Here is a 20403-nt window from a genome sequence, read left to right as displayed (position 1 = left end):
GACTCCGGTCCTGGAGACCAAAGCTACGGTCTCCCCCGCGTCCTCCGACCGCGGGCAACACTGTTTTGAAAGACGGGCTTCACTAAATATAACTTTGCGGTTTTGGTGCTTCCGTGTAGTTTGTGTTGGAGTCTTGTCTGAACAGCGCGCATATGCGCGCTCGCATGGGACACTGACCGGGTGATTTATACGTGTAAGAAGTTACAAACCGTCCCTTTAAATCTATATTTGTGAACATGAGCTACTCTCTCTCTCAAAGCCAGAAACCAGAGAAGTAGGTCTCAAACTTGTGATGTCATATGGTATAAAGTCTGGAGCTGCTCCATAGACAGTGAATGGGAGGCTGATGTTGTGGACCCACAGAATGTTATTATATATTTCCTTTTTTTTTTATACCCAAATGAGCTTTATTCTATTGTAGTGTTGTCAGTTGTGAAACAGAAATGTTACCCTATACTCAGAATGTTATCCTGGATGCTCTAGGTGTCATCTACAACATCTCTCCCTATTCATTGTCTGTGGAGCAGCTCCAGACTTTATACTGTATGACATCACAAATTTGAGTTTTAGCACTCTAGTTTTCGGATTTGGGAGAGAGTTGTTCAAGTTTACTAATATTTTTTTGGACTGTCTTAGACCATAGGAATAACATGTATGAATTTTGAAAGCGGGCGTAGTTCCCCTTTAAACTCTAAAAGAAAGACTGAATTGGCAGCAGTAAAACTGCACGGTGTCTTACTTCTGCAGAAAAATACATTTTGAGGAAGATGGTATCAGCACGCAAGCAAGTTAGTGTTCGTGGTCTTAGCATGAGCTATATACGGTATACTGCAGGTTCAGCAGCTGACACTGTGCCAGAGAGGCTACTACAGCCACATGGGTAAGGGATGTGGTGTACAGCTGTGGTTGTGGCAGGACCAGCAGGCATCTAGAAGAAAAAACTTTCACAACAAGGCACATGTTGCTGTGGAAATGTTGGTTTAAATTTATGACCCTGATCTTGTCCCAAACACCTGCACCCCAGTTGCACATTACTGGTGAACCAGATGAGTCAAACTATCCATTTGTTTTCCTCTAAGATTAATTAAGCCATGCACTGGAGAGTGCCCTGATCAAGCCCCTCTGAGGGGTTTTGCACCTCTCCATGGACATTTGTTGTTGTTAATGTAATATCAACTTGTACCTTTTATATGTGTAAACAAATAGAATCTAAATCTAAGAGCTGTTCACACAGAAGGAGGATTGAAGTCTGTCTCGTTCCAGGACAGAAATAATTCAAAAGTTAGTTCCTTTTTTGTGTTCTTTCAGTTTTGGTCCCTTAACTGTTTTTATTTCCTAATGAAACCGCAGTCATTTTGATATCTGCATACACACATCAATGCTGTTTTTTTTCTTCTGCATAAACAATTGTGATAAAGTACATCTCCTTTTCTTATCTGGAGTGCTAGCGTGTCACTTGACACACCAAACGTTGATAATCATCGACTTTACAGGAAATTATTCAGCAAATAGTCCCTTCTTCAGTATTCAAAGTCTTTGAGGCCAAAAACAAGCTGAGTATAGAGAGTATATCAACAAGTCTCACAAAGCAGTCATCAGCATTTGAGAATAAGAACTAAAGTGAGAAGGTAGAAAATGAGTCAAACATGTTTCTGAACTGAAAATAAGTAAACGTGATTTTCTTTCAATGAGTATTTAATGTTTCAAGACATTATATCAAATAGCCTGTACAACTGTATCATTCTGAAGTGAAAAATTAACTACAAAAAGGATATGCAGGATTTCACAACACTAAGTGGAAAGAAGCACACTTCAGAGTTTTCCTCAGCTTCTGTTTGCCTGACAAATGTTGCAACACACTGTTGAACAGCTCTGTCAACAGTAACAGGAAGTGACTGAGGGGTCAAAGTACTACCGAGAGGATGTTGGAACAATCAATCATACTTCGTCAATCATACTCAGGACTCTTTAAGTACAAACTAAATGTTTTATCTTTTTTCCATTTAACAAGTTTTCACTGAATACATCTAGATTCATTCACCTTTTTTTCTCCAATTTTTTTTTTAGCATATTCATGGTTATAGTGTTCTTACTCATGTTCTGCTCATTATCTCAAACATTTTTAGACTCTTCTTCCTGCACATACCACTGAGGCCATCACAGTTTCTCAGTTTCCTGATCCCTTATCTTGGCACAGATAACACTGCACACATGCTACTTATGATATACATGCATTTACATTTTGAGAAACAGAGGAAGTTTAAAAGTGTCGACACTAGAATGACACAAATTTTAAAAGGGCTACAAGTGGTATAAAGTTGTTTGTAGGTAAACACATAAAACCCTAATTCCACACACATTTAGCTGGTGTAAACATACATCTCAGTCACACTGACACATATAACTTTTTTTTGTAAACTAATTACACTTTTTAAAGACTAAAATGTGACAATACATTTGGACGGAAATGATAGGGAAGACCTTTTCAGTGCAGCTACAAGGACAAAGAAAAAGCATGAAAACAGCGGTTGTGTGAAAATTCACCGACAGACATGTGACGAAACATGTGTCTGTCCAAGAGGAACCCTTGTGCCGGGTTAAATGTCTACACTCCAGTCTCCTTCCTCTTTAGTGAGCCTTGTAACTTCCGGTCCAGTCTGGTTTTAGACAGCTTCTGAGGCCTGAGTTTAGGACCAGAGACAGGCGGACAGTTCTCGTCTGTCTCCTCATCAGAGACGGCGACTGAGATGGTGGAGGAGCGGCGCTTGGCTCTCACAGCTTCTCCCTGCTGAACTCTGGGTGGCGCCCCCTGTTGTTGGGTCATTGCAGTGCGTAGACAGTTGAGCCACTGCTGCTTGTGGTAGACGTCGTTGACATGCAGGGTGTGGGACTGGCCATGGGAAGGATCCAGAGAGCTCACACGAAATACGTTCTTTGCTAGAGGGACACAGGAAGAAAAGAAATACAGTCATCTTCTGGGATCTTCTAAGGGTGCTTTCACAAGCCAAAGTCTGTTTGGCCAGCCCGAATCAGAGTGAAAATTATACTTTTGGTTATTTTTCAATTTAGTCTGGTTCAGTTTCACTATGCACAAATTAAAGTGGACCAAATAAAAAAATAAAAAAAGTTGTTGCTGGACTTGTATGAAAGAGTGAATTTATGTTTTCTGTGTCAAGAGCAGCCAATTCTATGCAGGGAATCACAGACTTTGAAATATTGTAGTTGAATTTTGACCTGGCACTGATCTACTATGCGCACAAATCCCTTCTCCTCCAATTTATCTGGAATTATTTTTTAAACGTCACTATTTTTGTGGACTTTATTTATCATATTCTGTATGTTGTCTTCGGTCCAGATGTCAAGCAAACACCGAACTTCTGCAGAAGTCCAGGTCAGTCCTCTCCCACTCATGTTAACCTGTTGTTTACTTGTGTCCATCTCAACAAATGCCTGCACAGGCAGCCTGCGCTTTGGTTTGCTTGGAAGCAGTCCACACCAGAGTACGATTACTGAGTTAACAACGGACTAAATGTTGGCTTGTGAAAGCGCCCTAAGTATAGGTTACAAAAATCTAGTGTTATGTCACTTCCTTAAAAAAAATCCTTTCTTTCCTCATGCCATTAGGATGACAAACTGATCTTGCAGCTAGAGAACACTGGCACTACTCTAACTCCCCTCCTCCATCCAAAATACTGTACATATTCTTTCCATGTAGTAATTACTCTAACTTCTCCATCCCATTGTTAAAGACCACTTTACAGCACAGCAAATTAAAACGGCTTATCTTAAGTATGGATCAAATGACTATGTATAATGCGAAAGGGGTTTCTTGTAGTGATGAACCAATAGAGTTTTACCATCTCAGTCTGCAGTTGAAGCAGTGTTTTTTTCCAAACAAAAAAAGCTCTGATGAACCCACATCTACAGTAGCACCAAATGACAGACAAAGTTTACAACTAGCTGGAGAAATATAGTGGAACTTTTAGCTGCTAAAGAGCCATATATCCTTCATGAGTTGGTGTAGACCACAAAAGTGCCAAAAGAGAGTGAATGTGACTTACATTCACCAGGTGGCCAGGTACACATCTCTAAATGAATGACATTTTTAGGTGACCAAAAATTAACTTTCATGAACTGAAAACACACTGTGAAAGGGTTAAAATTGTAAGACAAAGACACGGACAACTCTCAGACCGGACAATGCCGTGGTAGCGACCTGTCAATCATAAGGTAGCTGCGCCCTAAAGCATACCCTGCTTTATGGTCTATTTGACTCTAAAGGGGACCTATAATTTACTAAATGAACATCATGCTGTATAAAACAAGACTTGAAACTTGTGATTGAGACCATAAACTCATGTTAACAATGTTTACTGAGGTAATAAATCAAGTGAGAAGTAGGATCATTTTCTCATAGACTTCTATACAATCAGACTTCTTTTTGCAACCAGAGGACTCGCCCCCTGCTGGCTATTAGAAAGAATGCAAGTTTAAGTCACTTCAGCATTGGCTTCACTTCTCAGACCCGGAGGTTGCACACTGAGCGCAGCCCATCTTCCTTGGCCTATTGTTTAAACCTTTTGTTTGCCTCTTCTTCTTCTTCTTCTTCTTTAATAATGAGAAAAAACAGCCCTTTGACATTGTACATTTGTGTACACTTGTGGTGCTTGTCACTTCGCATTTCAATGAAAGTCCTGGGATGTGCATGTGACTTTCACTTCTGTGAATTATTTGTCAATGCGTCATTTAGTTTCCAAAAGGTCAGACCACAGAAAAATCCCCCAGGACCCAATGTGACGACCTCAAATTGCTTTGTCTGGCCAAGAGTCCAAAACCTCAAAAGATATCACATTTTCAAAGATATTAAAAGAGAGAAAATCTTCACATCTGAGAAGCTGAAAGAAGCATCTTTGCTCGATCAATTAAATAATCAAACACTTAGAAATTCCTGTCAATTAATGGGTGACACAACGTGCCTCAGCCGCACTCCGCCAGCAGGTGGAGCTCAACACAACTCAACCCACCTTTCTCTCCATTGGTGAAAGCCCCTCTGAAGGAGCCACCCATGCGGATCTCTCCATCCTGAAGGTCCTCCAGAGCCAAGTCCCGAACTGGGATGGGCTGTCGATACACCTGGAAGCAGCTCCGGTCGTTGCGGGTCACCGGTCGGGTCAGGACCAACAGCTCACAGAAGAGGAACACATGCAGCCTCTGCGAAGAAACACATTGACAGAGAATGAAACTCAATTTAATACAAGATAGACGACATGTATGTGGATAGTAATTATAAGGATCCTAATTCTCACCGAGCCACTCTTGTTCCGCAGCTCGCCGTGACAAAGTAGAGTCTTACAGTTATCTATGAGAGGGTCCCGCTGCTTATCATCCAGATACTCCAGTTTGTCTATATAATACTGACACTCAGACTCTCCTTTTCTCACGTTGATCTCAGACAGAATCTCCTGGATTATAGTGATCTGGTTGATTAAAGAAAGACCGATCTGTTGGTTATTTGGCAAAACACACAAGACTACATAATCAGGGAAATAATACCATAATATGTTATTTATCAACAGCTAAATATGAGGAACAACACTGTCTGTGACTGCAAAGGTATGTAATTTGGATAACATACAGCTCTCTCTAGACTGGCTACGTCTGAGTGATCAGGAGGAGTGTGTCTGAGGATCTCTCGCAGCAGCAGCGGGTATTTCACTAGGCGTGATCGTGGGATGTCCAGGAAGCTCCAGAGGTCCAGCTTCCTGCTGAAGGGCGACTCCAGGCAGCGCTGCAGGAAGTCCTGGACACGCTTGTCCTGCTTTTTCTGGTCAAGCAGGGCTTTAGCCGCGAGCTGGTTGCTGCAGTAGCCTTTGTAAGCGTTCAGACCAGGTAGCTGAGAAGATACAGTAACAGTTACGATCTTTTTGCATGATCAAATTGATCATATGTGTGTGAGGTAAACATCAACACATACCCAGTCTATAACGATCTGTCCAATCTGAGCTACTGTTCCATCGGGGCCAGTTCCCTCCGTCAGTTTCATCAATAAGTCTGCAGATAAAAAAAAAAAAGGCACACACATGGTCAAAAACACTGGCGCCATTGGGCCAAAATTCCATAATAACCTTTCACCATACTGTAATTCATATGGTACCTCAGGGTGGGCAGTTTTCTGTAGCGAGCTACAATATCAGCAAAGTGTTTCAGAGATGGAGAGAAAATGTTGCTAATACTTTAGCCTTCTTTTTTTAAAGCCTGAAAACAGAGCCATGAGGAGGTGCAGAGGTCTAGTTATCTCTCAGAACACTTGAATTACAATATGCTGAAAGGTTATTATGGCATTTTTGCCCAATGGCGTCAGAAACAAACAGCCTACCCCCACTTTAAAAGAGTTAAAGTCCAAGAATGGTTAGTGGTCATTTACCCTCATGTAAGGGGATGTATGCATCCAGGTCCCCAAATATGTGAGCTAGTTCCTCCTCTGTCATGATGAGGAGTTTTAGCATCGGATCATGGTATGCCTAAATGTGAGAAAAGCAGAGTGAGCATAAAAGAAAGTTTACAAAAAGGGAGCATAAATATTTTGATTTCTTTGTATAATTTTAAATAAATATTTTTTTAACCTTTCGTGCAAGTTGGAGATCTTCTATGAGATCATGCTCTCCCCTGTAAAGCTCATGGATTGCCTGAAGAAGAAACACAACAGAAGCAAGTTACTTTAATCTGCTCTCCGTACTTTTAAGATGACTGTGCTGTAGACTTTAAAAAGATTGAACTGCAGCACCTCTTGTCTCTTGATCTCTTTGGTGGAGAACGTGCTCTTCTGATGGACGTCCAGCGTCTCCGACCACAGCGTGCTGTTCCTGCGTTTAGTGGGAGTGGGACCTGCTGCCTTGCTGCCGGCTTTCAGGGACATCCCTGGTGACTTGCTGTCACCACGTAATGACATTGACTAGAGAAAAACATAGATTTTAAAGTCAAACACAAATTGGACTCATTTAAATTTCTACATAGTAAATTTGTAAAGTGAGTGTTAGGCTGGGTATCGGTACTCGATACCTTTAAGGTATCGACCGAAATAACCCAGTACCAAGTAGTATTGTAGTATATACTACACGCCTGTGGTGTCTGATAAAAAATACTTAATTCAATACCCATCATTCTCAAATGAAGTAGAAAAAAAAGTATCAAATGAAGCACTCTGTTGGTATCGGTATCACTTTAAAAAGGTACTGGTATCGTCATTTTTTTAAATGATACCCAGCTCTAGTGAGTGTCAGAAGAGTATGACATTTACCTGGATGGTCTGACCAAAGCGCCGCACGGCTCCATTCTTTGAAGGCGACATCAAGTTGACGAGGGATGAAACTTTGGCCAGAGGTCGGACACGCTTGATACTGGGTTCCTGGGAATCAAGGAAATAAACTGTCTTCAGTTTAACTTGATTGTACTGAGGTGTAGACTGTTGTGGTGTAACAATACCTTGAATAATACAATATTGTTTAATACAAGGCTCTCAATTACAAATTGTGAATAAAACGGTTACCAACTCATTTTGTGTAACACATGATAAAACATGCTGATGAAAAATTAGATATGTCCTATTTCTGTCAGATCTACTTTTTTCTCTTTATTACTTACTTACAATATAAGTAAAGGATAATATCCGACGAGGTGTCCATTATCAGGAATTAATGGACACCCTGCAGCCAATCAGAATCAAGTATTCACCAAGACCATGGTATAATAGTTGATATATTATAAAGCACTGCTTTTGCTTGGTGTCATTTATACTGCTGAGAAACCACTCTAAATGCGTCAGGAAAACTACATTGTTTTATTCCGCTTTCAAATAGTATAACTGACTTTTATTTAAGTTTAATATTATGGTATCAAAATGGAAATGTAAGTCGTTGATGTTGTATAGAAAGTGTATTAAACAATTTTCACAGAGCCATGTGATTGCGATCCTGCTGGAGGACAATGTGGCTCGGATTTTCTGTCCCCATTATCATTTCCTCAGACAGACACTTGTGCCAGTCTTAGTGGGTAGTGGGATTATCCTGAGCTCATAACACACAGGAGCACTCATGGCTGTGTGTGGCGGGAAACCTGAGTCATGGGATTAAAGTTTATTGTGGTGACACGTTCAAGGGTGCTACGCTGGACTGTCTTGCACCCAACGGACAGACAGGAAGCTGCCCTGACTCTCACCTTGAGGTCGAAGCTGGACAGACTGACTGTGTCGTCCTCCTTCTCTTTGCGCTTTCTCTTCTGTGGCGACATAAGAATACAAACTGGTTACTTTCACAACACATTTGCAGCAACATCTATAAGATACATGAAAGGATCACAGCCCAAAATACTACCACGTATTAGTGAGACATGTCCTTCGACAGATTATAGGTGCGTGGATGGGACCACTGCAATCTAATATGATGGTGTTATGTTTTTATCATTTACTCACTAGACTGAAGTCCCACGGAGTCCCAGGTGTGAGGAAGGTGAAGGAGCCGCCTCTCTGCAGTGGTGGTCTACAGGAAATGACACAAATAAGCAACTGTAAGCACAGTGACAGAGAGTTTATATATCTACTTCATTGCAGAGTGACCGCCTACTACTCTGCTGAGGAGGTTTTCTTGTCTTCTATTGATGAAGACGTACAGATTCTGATCATACATGCAGACATAGCAGCTGAAACACCCCGCAAACAGCAAGTCGAAGCAAACAAACACGACTGAAGAGAACTATTGTTTTCATAGGGAATGCATTGATGACGACTTAGGGATGTTAATATTTAAAATCAAACAAGGAGCCGGACTGCTCTCTGCTGCTGCAGAAAAAAAGTCAGTTAAGGTGACAAAACAATGCAGCTACAGTCTTTTTCTTAGTGCATGACACCCTGAGGGTGCTGTCAAGGCCAAGGTCAGCTGAACACGCTGCTACACAAACCTACTACTTATAATCATGCCTTCAAGCCACAATAAGTGGAGAGGGAAAGATCAAAGAAAATGATGAAAAATAATTGGTAAAGTTGCATTTATCTGCAAACCAAGTTCATTGAGATGTGATTTTGAAGGGGGCAAAAAGCAGGTCAGCATATACACAGAGTAATAATTACAAGCTAATAATCATATTAGTTAAAATATTCTTATATTACTTTTTGAACTTTGTAAGCATACGTTACTACACTCTGTGAATGCAGCGATATATTTGAAGCCAACACAAATATTGAGTATTTCCTCAACCCTATCTGCAGTCTGGAAGAACAAACAAAGGTGCAGTACAGGTTTAACTATGCAGACATGCTTTTCTAATGGAAATTGAGTGTGTCCACCATGACATACAATACAGGCAGAGAAACCATGACAATACCAACTCCACAGTATCCCAGTATCAGCAGTATAAACAATCCTGAACTGATAGGATGATATCTGCTCATTCTGCAGATTTTAAAAGTATGATGATGCAACTTATTATTTAACTTAGACTACCATTGATTCTAGTGCTTAACATATTGATCAACAGAAAAGTGACTGATATTCAAGTAATTTATCATGCAAGAATGCCACATTTGCTGGTTCCAGCTTTTAAATTGTGCCAGTTTTCTTTTTCAATTTCACACCACTGTAAAATTAATATCTTTGTTTTTTTTTACAAGCAATATGAAGACATCTTTTGGGGGCTTTCAGAAGTTGTGATAGGCAATTTTTTTTTACATTTTATAGACTAAACCATAACTCAAAATCTACTTTAAACTTCCATGCAACACACACACACACACACACACACACACACACACACACACACACACACACACACACGTCTTTTTGATATATTTACTGTATTGTTATTGTTGTTATAATATATATCTTGTCCTAATTGTTTTGTTATCACTATTATGTAGTCATATTATTTCTTTATATTAATCTTGTCTCTGGGTAGAGGCTTCAGATAAGCCCAGTGGGTTTGTTTGGCTCTTCCTGCACTGTATATTATTCATTTATTTTTGTTGTTATGTTGTAATGTTGTATAGTCTTAAATTGTGCAAAACAAATAAATAATAAACAATTTATCCATCGATTAATCAATAATGAAAAATAATAATAAGTTGCAGCTATAATTGATCATATTTTCATTCTTATTTTTTTACTTGTAGTTATCATCAGCTAAAAACGCAATCATTAATTATGGTAGATAGATATATAGATAGATAGATAGTAACTTTATTGATCCTGAGGGAAATTCAAGTTTCCAGCATCACAGTTCCATAGTGCAAAACATGTTAGTAAAAAGGTTAGTAGTGCAAAGTACAAAAAATATATACCAGATATAAAAATACAAGGATGTAGAAAACTGTTAAAACTGAATATAGTGCAGGGTAACATCTGTGATACAGGACTATTAAAAAAGTGAATATAGTGCAGAAGAGACTGTTCAAAATGAATATAGTGCATTATTATCTGTCCTGCAGACCGTCCTCCTTTGTCCCTCTCCCTGGTATATCTTATATTTAGTTTCTCTTGTACATTTATTAGTGACACCACACGCAGGTTAAAGCATGGCAAATCGTGGTGACAACATAAAGACAATAGTTTCCGAGGTGCACTTGAACGCATCCTTTGCCAGTTACAATAACAGACCTGCCCTTCACAGTCGGATAACCCGATAACGATAGCTCCAAATGTGCTAAACATTACAAAAAGAGCTTCCAGATAAATATGTAAACAAGTACATATAATGATATGGCATATATCTGACGTCTCCTACTCACTTCTTAGAGTTGTTTCTCCGCAGTGTGAGAGGAGACGGCTCCGCAGCGCTGATGGTGGAGGTGGTGGACGTCCTCGATGACATCCTGCGGAGTTTGGGCTTCTTCTTTACCACCGTCATTCCTCCAACTTCTTCATTCTCTTCCATATTTTCAGGAGGCTTAGTTTTGAGATCAGTTTTACCGAGACGTAGCGACAAAAAGACAGAGTCCAGACGTATAAAAACTGTCCCGATGTGTACAAAGAAAGAGAGCAGAAGATCGATGACAACAGAACACACCACACACCACGGCGGAAGTTTGAATATGGCGGATTCTTGGAAATGGACCAATCAGGAGAGGGCTCAGAGCTCCGCTGCTAGGATACCGTGAGGTGGGAGGGGCCAGCGAGACTAATGGAAGAGGACCTTGAATGTAGCATCATCATGTTTCTTACCAGCGAGGGATAATGGGAAACTAGGCAACTGTAAAATATGTTATAATAATAATAATAATAATAATAATAATAATAATAATAATAATAATAATAATAATGATAATAATAATAATAATAATAATAATAATAATAATAGTACTACTACTACTAATAATACCAATATTAATACCAATAATAATAATAAATAATAATAATATAATAATAATAATAATAATATATAATAATAATAATAATAGTGATAATAATAATAATAATAATAATAATAATAATACCAATAATAATAATAATAATAGTACTACTACTAATAATAATACCAATATTAATAACAATAATAATAATATAATAATAATAATGATAGTGATAATAATAATAATAACAATGTATAATAATAATAATTATAGTGATAATAATAATAATAATAAAAATAATAATAATAATAATAATACTGGGGAGAAACATATAAAGTTGTCCCACACTTATGGTTTTATATGATTTTTTTGCATGAGATTGATATAAATTTATTTGATCTTTAGTCATATTATCTTACCCCAAATATCATATATCTTATACTGTATATACTGTACATGTTCTTAATGTATATGTTCTTAATATGCCTGTATATGTTCTTAATATGCCTTGTCCAAAGTATTTCCTTTTATAATTGTAATATAACTTATTATTTTTAATGGAGCTTCCCAGCAAAAAGCATTTCACACGATTGTACTTGTATAACCGGTGTGACAATAAACATCAAATAACTTTGATAGTGATATTGACCATGCAACAGTAACATTTCTGGATTTCTAGCACAGTAACAACCAGACCATGACATTTTATAAACAAAAATGCAACAGTTTGACCTGTATATAGCTGCTTTGTTTTTATGTTATTTTCCTCATATTTTTGTTTATACTTGCCTGTACACAGAAGCTATATTTCTTTTACCATTGTTTAGCTTTGTTGTCTTTGTTTCACATCATGTTTGTTCTCTGCTTTGTGTATTTAGAGCTACTCATTCCTTGTATGTGTCAACACAATTAGCAAATAAATTAGATTCTGATTCTGATAATTCAGCTGCCATATTCTGTGTAGATGAGCTCCTAAAGGCGACAGGGAACAATTTTGCCCGTAGTGGGTTAATTAACATAAACTTGTATGAGATTATAGAGAAAAAAAACAAAAAACAATTTGTAAAATGTCTCATTTGAATATACAATATAGACCTGTTTGTGTTCAGAGCAAGGGATGTAAATATTATGGAAATGAATGATATCATATAAATATTATATCAGGATGCCTGCCTGTAACTTTTTCTCATGCGTAATTGCTTTTGATATACAACTCAGAAACTATTGTCATTTCAGTATAAAGGCAATGCATGTACAATTTCAAAAACTGGATGAAAACAAATATGATGTCATTGATTCCCTCCAAATATCTTGTCTTGCCATCAAAATAACAAAAGACTGGTGATGTGCAATAAACATTTTTGTTACCTCCATATACTGTATGATCAGAATTAGATCTTGTAGATACTCAGTGAGCTTGTTTGACCGTCCCCTCTATAGGACGACCTGACCATCAGTCAAACAGGACGCATGTGAGCTCCTCGGACCCTACAGCTCTGTCCTTCATGAGCACATCATCGCCTCAGTGTGGCCATCCATTCCCCTTTAATCAACATACCTGTCAGTCACATGAAATACGATGCCTGACATCACTGCTGTATAGCGTCTTCATGAAGTCAGGGCATTTTGAAAGGGCTGCTTTATGAACAAGATAAGACATGTAGCTACTGTACAGAAACCATGCAACATGTAATAGTATGCAGTTGAATGAGACAACAATCCCACAAACACACATTCACATTCAGTAGCTGTTCTGGAGTTTCAGTTGTTTATAATGAATAAACCAACATGGACTCAGATTGTGTGATCAAAAGCTCAAAAGCAGCTACTAAATGGACCTTCCAAGATCGAGACCATTAAAACCATTAAAGAGGTGATGGGGTTTTTACATTTTTTCCAACAACTGAGTCTGGCTAAGTGAGGCAGATGGATCAAATCCAGCCATTCAATTGGTCTCAGCTGAAGCCAGAAAACCTTGAGTGCTCACAAAGCAGTTATCTCCAGTTGACAGAGTACAGATGAGTTTAACCGGGGACATGTTGGTAGCTGCACTGAAAAGCTTTATTGTGAATGTTTTATCTATGACAGATGCTGTGAGATTTATCAAGGACACACAAACACCAACATGTAGCCTAATTTTACAATTTTATTACCACAAAATACAAGTTCATTTCAGTATTTTATAAATAAATGTACAGTAACATTTGATTGCCTCAAACTGTATAAAGTTAAAATCTAAATAGTACATTTCTGAATCAGTTGGAAAAAAAACAATACTATATAGAGAGAATTTAGTAATGGGATGAAAAGCATGCCAGTAGTTGGCACCAGACTTCAGTCAGAAAATAGGCCTTTTAAGTGAGACTATGTAGTTTTTGAAAGACCTCGTCCTTCGTCTTATAAATGAAAAGTTGAAGGTAATAACAATAATAACAACAAACAACACAGTGACTAATGTTAGCAAACTTTAGCTAGATATTGTTGTGTATTGTTGCTACTGTTACACAAAGTTTTTGCATTTACTATCATCTCTTAATTGGCAGTTATGGCCACTGTTACATACTGTAGTTTAGCTTAAATATCCAAAATGCATTAAAGGCACAATAAGTAGGATTCACTCTCGTTTTGGTACAAGCTTCATCGGCTTAGCTTTTCACCTCACTATATTTGCGTTTTTTTGGCACTGAGTCCACCATCATTCATAGCTTCCTCTTGTATGCATGCTTACAATCTGGCACCTGGTCGCTACTTTTTTATAAAGGAAATACAGGCAGAGGGCAGCGTCTCTGCAGATACACACACCGCCACACACTTCTACTGTACAATAAGAGGGATTATTTTTGTATACATAGTTTTTTAGGAAAATCCTGTTTATTATGCCTTTAAACAACAAAGCTAATGGGTTCAGAATTCATGAATGAAAGTGGATTCATGATAAAAGTATGCTTCAGAGGGAAGAAAAAGGTTTAACAAGAAGCAGGACAGCAGCTGTAACCAGTTAGTGAATGAACAGTAATTTATACAAATGTGACCTACTTTGTTTTTGGCTGGCATTATAAAAACATCTCATATTTCAGTGTATTCATGTACATGTCTGTACATGCTGATGGTCCACCTCCCAGAACACTGATTTCATATGGTGCTAGAGACTGGGTACAAACATCTACGTCACCAAATGAAATCAGTTTCTGAGTGCAGTCTTCCGATTTTATAGACGTGAGACAAGCAATGCAATACAAGACATGTTGGATTCAGAAACAGAGATCTTTGATATTGTGTAATACGGTCCGCTAAGCCTCGTGCTGCTGATTGGATGCAGATGTAGGTCAAAGTGGTGTTTTGAAGAGTCCTGTGTTTGCTCCTCTCGCTGCACGACGGCCCGTTCTACAAACGAACGGCAGAGGGTGTGGTTACATTGAAAGCCAGAGCCAAACCAGTGACCCAGTGGCGAGGGAAATTTTAAGGTGAACCTCATGAAGTTCAAAGGGGATATTTTTGTAGAGGAAACCCCCGCGTGTCTCCTGGTACTCCACCTAAACAGACCAAACTCAACACACACAAACATTATAGTAAAAACAATCATATAAAGTTACAGACTGACGTGGTGTTGTACATCAGGATACTTCTGGGGAAAAACATTTTTGATTGAGATGATATTTTACTATCGGTAAGGGTGTTTTTGAAGGAATAGTTTGACATTTTTGGGAAATATACTCATTGGACTCTAATGAAGCTACGGCCAGCAGGGGGAAACAGCTAGCCTTAACTTTGGATGAAAATAATGGATTAAAAGTAGGCCTATTTAAGATAAAAATGCTGTTGCAGTGTACTTATTATTTTGTTATTTTCATTCTTTAAAAGTCACCATAATGCAGGAAACAAAGTCTCTGAAACTCAAATTGATTTGATTTATTTGGTCATTTATTTGGTTTTGAAATCCTCCCTATTTTGAGGTCTCAAGTATGTGTATCCAGTCTTTATGCAAAGCTAAGCTAACCGTCTGTAGCTTCATGTTTAACAGACAGAAAATAGAGAGGGATCGATCCTACCCTCTCACTCTCGGAAAACAAACAAACAAGTGTGTTTCCCAAAATGTCAAGACATTCCTTTAAGAGAAGAAGTCGCTGGAGAAAAGGGAAAACTGAGTATGAGTTGATGCAGAAGCAGGGTGGACACCTCCATGCTGCCTTTATCATGTCAGGGCGGTGTATCAAGCATCATCTAACAAGGTCAAATCCTCCATTCAGGTTAGCCTATAAGGTCAAAAAAGGTGTTATGATGTTGGTGACGTATATAAATTACAGCCTTAATATGAAAAAATTTAAATGTGACAGAAAACAACAGGTATTGCAAAGAAACAGCAGCAGGAAGAGAAGCGAGAAGTGCATTCAAAACATGCATTATGGTTGAATAATCAGACTTGAGCTATAGAAATACTGTTGACATTAAATGTGCAACATAAAGGGATCGGGTCTAGCGGGTCTAATAATAATGCTGTGACTCATGTTTGCTCCCAGATGGCTTCATTTGAACAGGAGCTGAAGGAGGTGAAGGTTTATCATATGACACACTGTTCATCACACCTCCTCTTCCTCTTTCTTCCCACCATGCATGGGCCGAATCCCATCTGAATAAATATATATAAAAACTACATGCAGAGACAAGAAGATGGAGGATAAATCATGTTTCAATTCAAGGAGAAGGTTTGTCGCGGAGCAATCTTCGCTACACCATCCTGGATGAGTGAAAGGAAATTAAATTCTGCCCTCCTCTGGGTTTGATGGTAAATGCTCTGCGTCACCAAACTGGGACGATGACTGAGCCACAGCTAAATGAGAGAGGCCCTGGGAGGCATCCAAAGACACTGTATCATCCATTTATCTCTCATCACTCCCAATATTTTTGTCTGGAGTCATCGAGCGTGCAAGAATTCAGAGCAGGAGTGAGTCAGAAGAAGACAGTGGAGAGTCATGGAGGAGGAAGATGATGTTTGTGACGTATCGTTCCTCTGGGCTCTTCCTGAAGGTGGTGTGTATCTCGCTGCAGCTTCATGTTCCTATTGGACCGAATGCTCCTCAGCATGCTTAAGTGAGTTCATGCCTAGGGCAAGCAGAGCAATTATCCTTAATGGCGGAAGGTATAACCCCATGAATATGTGCAATCATGTGCTCGCGAGGCAGCGAGATGAGGACGGGGGAAGGAGTGAATCTAGAGGAAAGGTTTCCTATTCATCATGACATGAACAATAGGAAAGGTTTCCTATTCATCATGACATGAACACGGAGGCTTGTTGACCCAAGCAAAGCAGAACTGACATTTAGGTTCCTGAAGTATTGACTGATGAATTTGATCAATTCAGCAGGTGAGGGGAACACGAGTCACCTTTGGGTGACTTAAACCAATTATTTGAAGCATTTACCCTCCAGGGCAGCACTTTAACTTTTAGCTTAAAGCAGAACAAATACCGATGGATCGTTCTCATGATTTACTCCCAATGAAAAGTCTTTTTTTAGCTCATGTGACATGCAGACACATATTAGCATCATCAAAGAATTTCTGCTTCCTTCAGGCTAAAGGAGTAGTTCAACATTTTGGGAAATACACTTATTTGCTTTCTTACTGAGAGTTACATAAAAAGTTTGATACCGCTCTCATATCTGTCCGTTAAATATGAATTGTGACCGGAAGGTCACCGGTTGAATCCCTCAGATCGGCAGGATAAATCTGAGTGGGGAAAGTGAAAAAGCAGCGCTTGCCCCTCCCTAATTACCACCAATGATGTGCCCTTGAACAAGACCCTTAACCCCAACCGCTCCAGTGGAGCTGCTCAGTGGCCAGCAGATCAGACTGTGGTTGTACTGGGCAGCTTCCAGGAGTGAATGTGTAACTGTGTGAAAAAACCTACTTAGTTAAGTTTAGGAAAAGATTGAGATTTGGGTTACAATAACTCCGGAAGTGCCGTAACTTAAGTACCAAAGTTACGTGACAAATAAATCCACGTTAACTTCTGGTTTCACAAACTAGAGTCTCCTGGGCAAAAGTCTGGTGTTTTTTGACCCACCCATCCCAAACTCCTCCCTAATGCAGCATTTGATGCTCTTTATACTTCCTGGTTCACGATTGCTTGGATTACATACAAATTGACTCCGTGGTATATATATATAAATTTAAGTGCATTACTTTTTGTAGGTATAGCTACGAACGGTGTATAAGAACAGCCTGGCAAGTTAGCTTAGCTTAGCATAAAGACTGGAAACAGAGGGAAACAGCTAGCCTGACTCTGTTGACAATGATATCAATCTTCTCATCAATCTCTCGAGAAGAAAGTGAATCAGCATATTTCCTAAAATCTCCAACTATTGATTTAACAGAAGTGTGAATCTACAGGACGATGTTAGGATTAGAAACCCAGTAAGGCTTCTGGACATTTGGCCACATGGAGGAAACCCATCCCCAACTGCCTTTAACTGTAACTGATTAGTCAATCCACCTCCACTTACTGTTTATGATGTCAACTCTTAAGCTGAGATGTGCGTCATGTGCCAACACAACAACTTTACTTAAAGCACTCAACCTTGTGACAGATGAGTCATAGAAAATATTTCCTGGGCTTTTTCATCTTGAAGAGTCAGCGGTGGACAGTTCATGAAATCATACATCTGTCTCTCGGTGTGGTGATGGTTATGTATGAAGACAAGTATGTAAGAGAAGCAGAATTATTTTTTATCAAAATATGGAAATAAACGTCATCGTATTTGATGTTGGAGGATGAGCAACCAGTGGATTTTAGAGACCTGCCAGTCTGTCGGTAATTAGTCTGGACCTTCGTCGCCTTGCCTGAGATCAATGACGGTGCAGACAAAGAGAGACTTCATCACACGCAGGATTTAAATGACAGAATGAGGTTTGCAGTTAATATAGGCTATACTGTAGCTATATATACCTGCACCAATGTAGGACTCACACATGCAAGACTTAGATATGAGAGCAAGAGAGCAGAATAAAGACAGAAAGTGCTGTACAGACAAACAAGATAGGATAAAGGAAGGATGTTTAGCCTTGAAAATCAATCTCACAGACTCACCAAGTGGCATCACATCTTTCTGAGTGCAGACTGAGAGAAAGTGTTTCTCTGAGAAGAGACAGAAGGACATCTAATACTTTGTGTTAAATCATTTGAGATAGTAACTCAGAGAATAAACCTCCATGCTGGATCTCCTCCTGGAACTCTAGCTGATTAATTTCCTCCCACCATCAACACAATCTTCATCTTGTTCCTGGCAGAGTTGTAAGTGTATACTCAAGAAAAATGCCTTCACAGCCAAACAAGTTTTTCAAGACATGATAGCAATCAGTCCCTCCGCATGGCTACAAGTGACTGACTGTGGTTCAAAAATAGAAAGTGAAACTGCCACGTCACTTTCTGTTAACACCCCATAAAATTAAATCTAACACAAGTTGTGAAACAGAAGAAGCAGCATCTTTGTCTTCAGAATAACTCAAATAAATGAGCACATACATGAGCACACAGTGATAAACACAAACACTAACCTGTTGCAATTGATCCGTCACCTACCACACGATGCATTATTTCCTTCCTGGAGACATTTTTCACCCTCCGACTGTATTAACTGTGGATGTTGTAGTCCTCATGGTTGTCTTCAAGCTGTATGAATGTGTGTTTCTGTGTGTGTGTGTGAACACACTGAATGACAGAGGAGTTATGAGATGGAGATGCCAGAGAGAGCACAACCCCCTCTCCTCTCTCTCCTCTCTCTGCTCTTTACAGTCAGTGTGAGCTGTTCATCCAATGGCTCTGCCAGAGTCATTATTGTAACTGTGAGTCACACACACACGCACACACACACACGCACACACGCATGCACGCACGTACATATATAGACCGCCCTGTATTAATATCTATATTTACAGTAAGTTATGAGGATGTAAAACAGTGAAGATGTTAATGTTTTGTAAGCCTTAGAAACACTATAAGATAATTATTCATACAGGAAATAAAATCTCTCGCGTCACAAACAAACATTACACACCCAGCATGACAAAGCATCTTCTCTCTTGCCAACTCAAACAAGCCATTTACTCCATTTACACGCCATGATTTATTTCCTCCATGCTCTGAAATGATGTGAGATTAGTAGCATGTTTCCTAGTTTCCCCTCATTTATTACTGGATTAGACTCCTGACCTTTAAATTCGAACAATAAATTGTGTGCAGAGAAAACAGGAACACAGCCGCAACTTGTCTCCGATTATTGCCAGAACAACATGGCTTAAACAAACTCGGTAACTTCCTCCATGAGTACAAACTGGGGAATTCCCGGGCCGAAGGGGGAAAGGGAAGGGTGAAATAGTATCCGCATGGTGAAGGCAGGTGAGAGGGCACGACTCACAGAGCAGGAATCTCACCCTGCATTCCTCTGGTGTGACGGGAAATGGAATAATTGTGCCTCTGTCAAACACCAAAGGCACTCATACACATGCATGCATAAGCCCATCACCCATCACACACCACCCTACACGTGCTTCCTCTCCCAGTATCCGTTCCTATATGGTGAGTCAGCTGACCACACGATGAGTTGCTCCCTCTCCTCCTTTCATCTGTCCATCCTGAAGATGCCAAAGGAAGTGGCTCTGAGGGCTGAGTCACGTCAACTTCTCACCCCCGAAAAACCCCTCCTCATCATCACTACAACATCTACACTTTGATCCTGCTGCCAGCATCCTCCTCCAGCGCTGTGTGCACCTGCTACTACCGTCTCGTCCTCTGACCTCCCACCCTTCTCTTTCACTTTAATGCATCTGTCCAGCTGTGTGTGAATCCACAACCGCAGCATTGACAGGAATGTCTCTCTAAATGTCCCCAGCCGGCCTCCGCCCGCCACCCAACATCCTGACCATCCTTACCAGAAGACACTCTGCTATAAAGACTCAGAGAGACTGAAAATATCTCTCCTCTCTTCGCTGTGATGCACCTCCTTCTTCTTCTCTCTCTCTCTCTGTTTGTGTAACTCTGACAACCAGCGTACAGCTATATCGAGACTGCTGAA

At 39.5% G+C, this 20403-nt stretch overlaps 1 protein-coding gene and 1 long non-coding RNA gene across 2 annotated transcripts; both read right to left on the bottom strand.

The window, feature by feature from the left end:
* Positions 1 to 1677: 1677 nt before the first annotated feature.
* On the bottom strand, positions 1678 to 11171 carry LOC141766001 (neuroepithelial cell-transforming gene 1 protein-like). Its single transcript, XM_074632402.1, has 12 exons — positions 10775 to 11171; positions 8468 to 8534; positions 8215 to 8274; positions 7298 to 7405; positions 6785 to 6952; positions 6624 to 6686; positions 6425 to 6521; positions 5975 to 6051; positions 5636 to 5893; positions 5307 to 5477; positions 5025 to 5211; positions 1678 to 2937 (listed from the first exon to the last, which is right to left on the bottom strand). The coding sequence occupies exons 1-12, from the start codon at positions 10918 to 10920 to the stop codon at positions 2606 to 2608; spliced, it is 1734 nt and encodes a 577-aa protein (XP_074488503.1). The 5' UTR covers positions 10921 to 11171; the 3' UTR covers positions 1678 to 2605.
* Positions 11172 to 13463: 2292 nt separating this feature from the next.
* Positions 13464 to 20200, bottom strand: LOC141766000 (uncharacterized). The gene is made up of 2 exons (XR_012593558.1): positions 18420 to 20200; positions 13464 to 15588 (listed from the first exon to the last, which is right to left on the bottom strand). It is a non-coding gene; the product is annotated as an uncharacterized LOC141766000 (long non-coding RNA).
* Between the last annotated feature and the right edge of the window lie 203 nt (positions 20201 to 20403).

Source organism: Sebastes fasciatus, chromosome 4 (assembly GCF_043250625.1).
Source record: "Sebastes fasciatus isolate fSebFas1 chromosome 4, fSebFas1.pri, whole genome shotgun sequence".
Lineage (NCBI taxonomy): Eukaryota > Metazoa > Chordata > Actinopteri > Perciformes > Sebastidae > Sebastes > Sebastes fasciatus.
This window is presented reverse-complemented; position numbering and strand designations above follow the sequence as displayed.

Coding starts and splice junctions, on each gene's coding strand:
- LOC141766001 (XM_074632402.1), bottom strand. CDS start 10,920: ATGGAAGAGAATGAAGAAGTTGGAGGAATGACGGTGGTAAAGAAGAAG. Junction 8,535..10,774: donor CGGAGAAACAACTCTAAGAA/GTGAGTAGGAGA, acceptor CATTTCCTGTAG/ACCACCACTGCAGAGAGGCG. Junction 5,212..5,306: donor TGCGGAACAAGAGTGGCTCG/GTGAGAATTAGG, acceptor GTTTCTTCGCAG/AGGCTGCATGTGTTCCTCTT.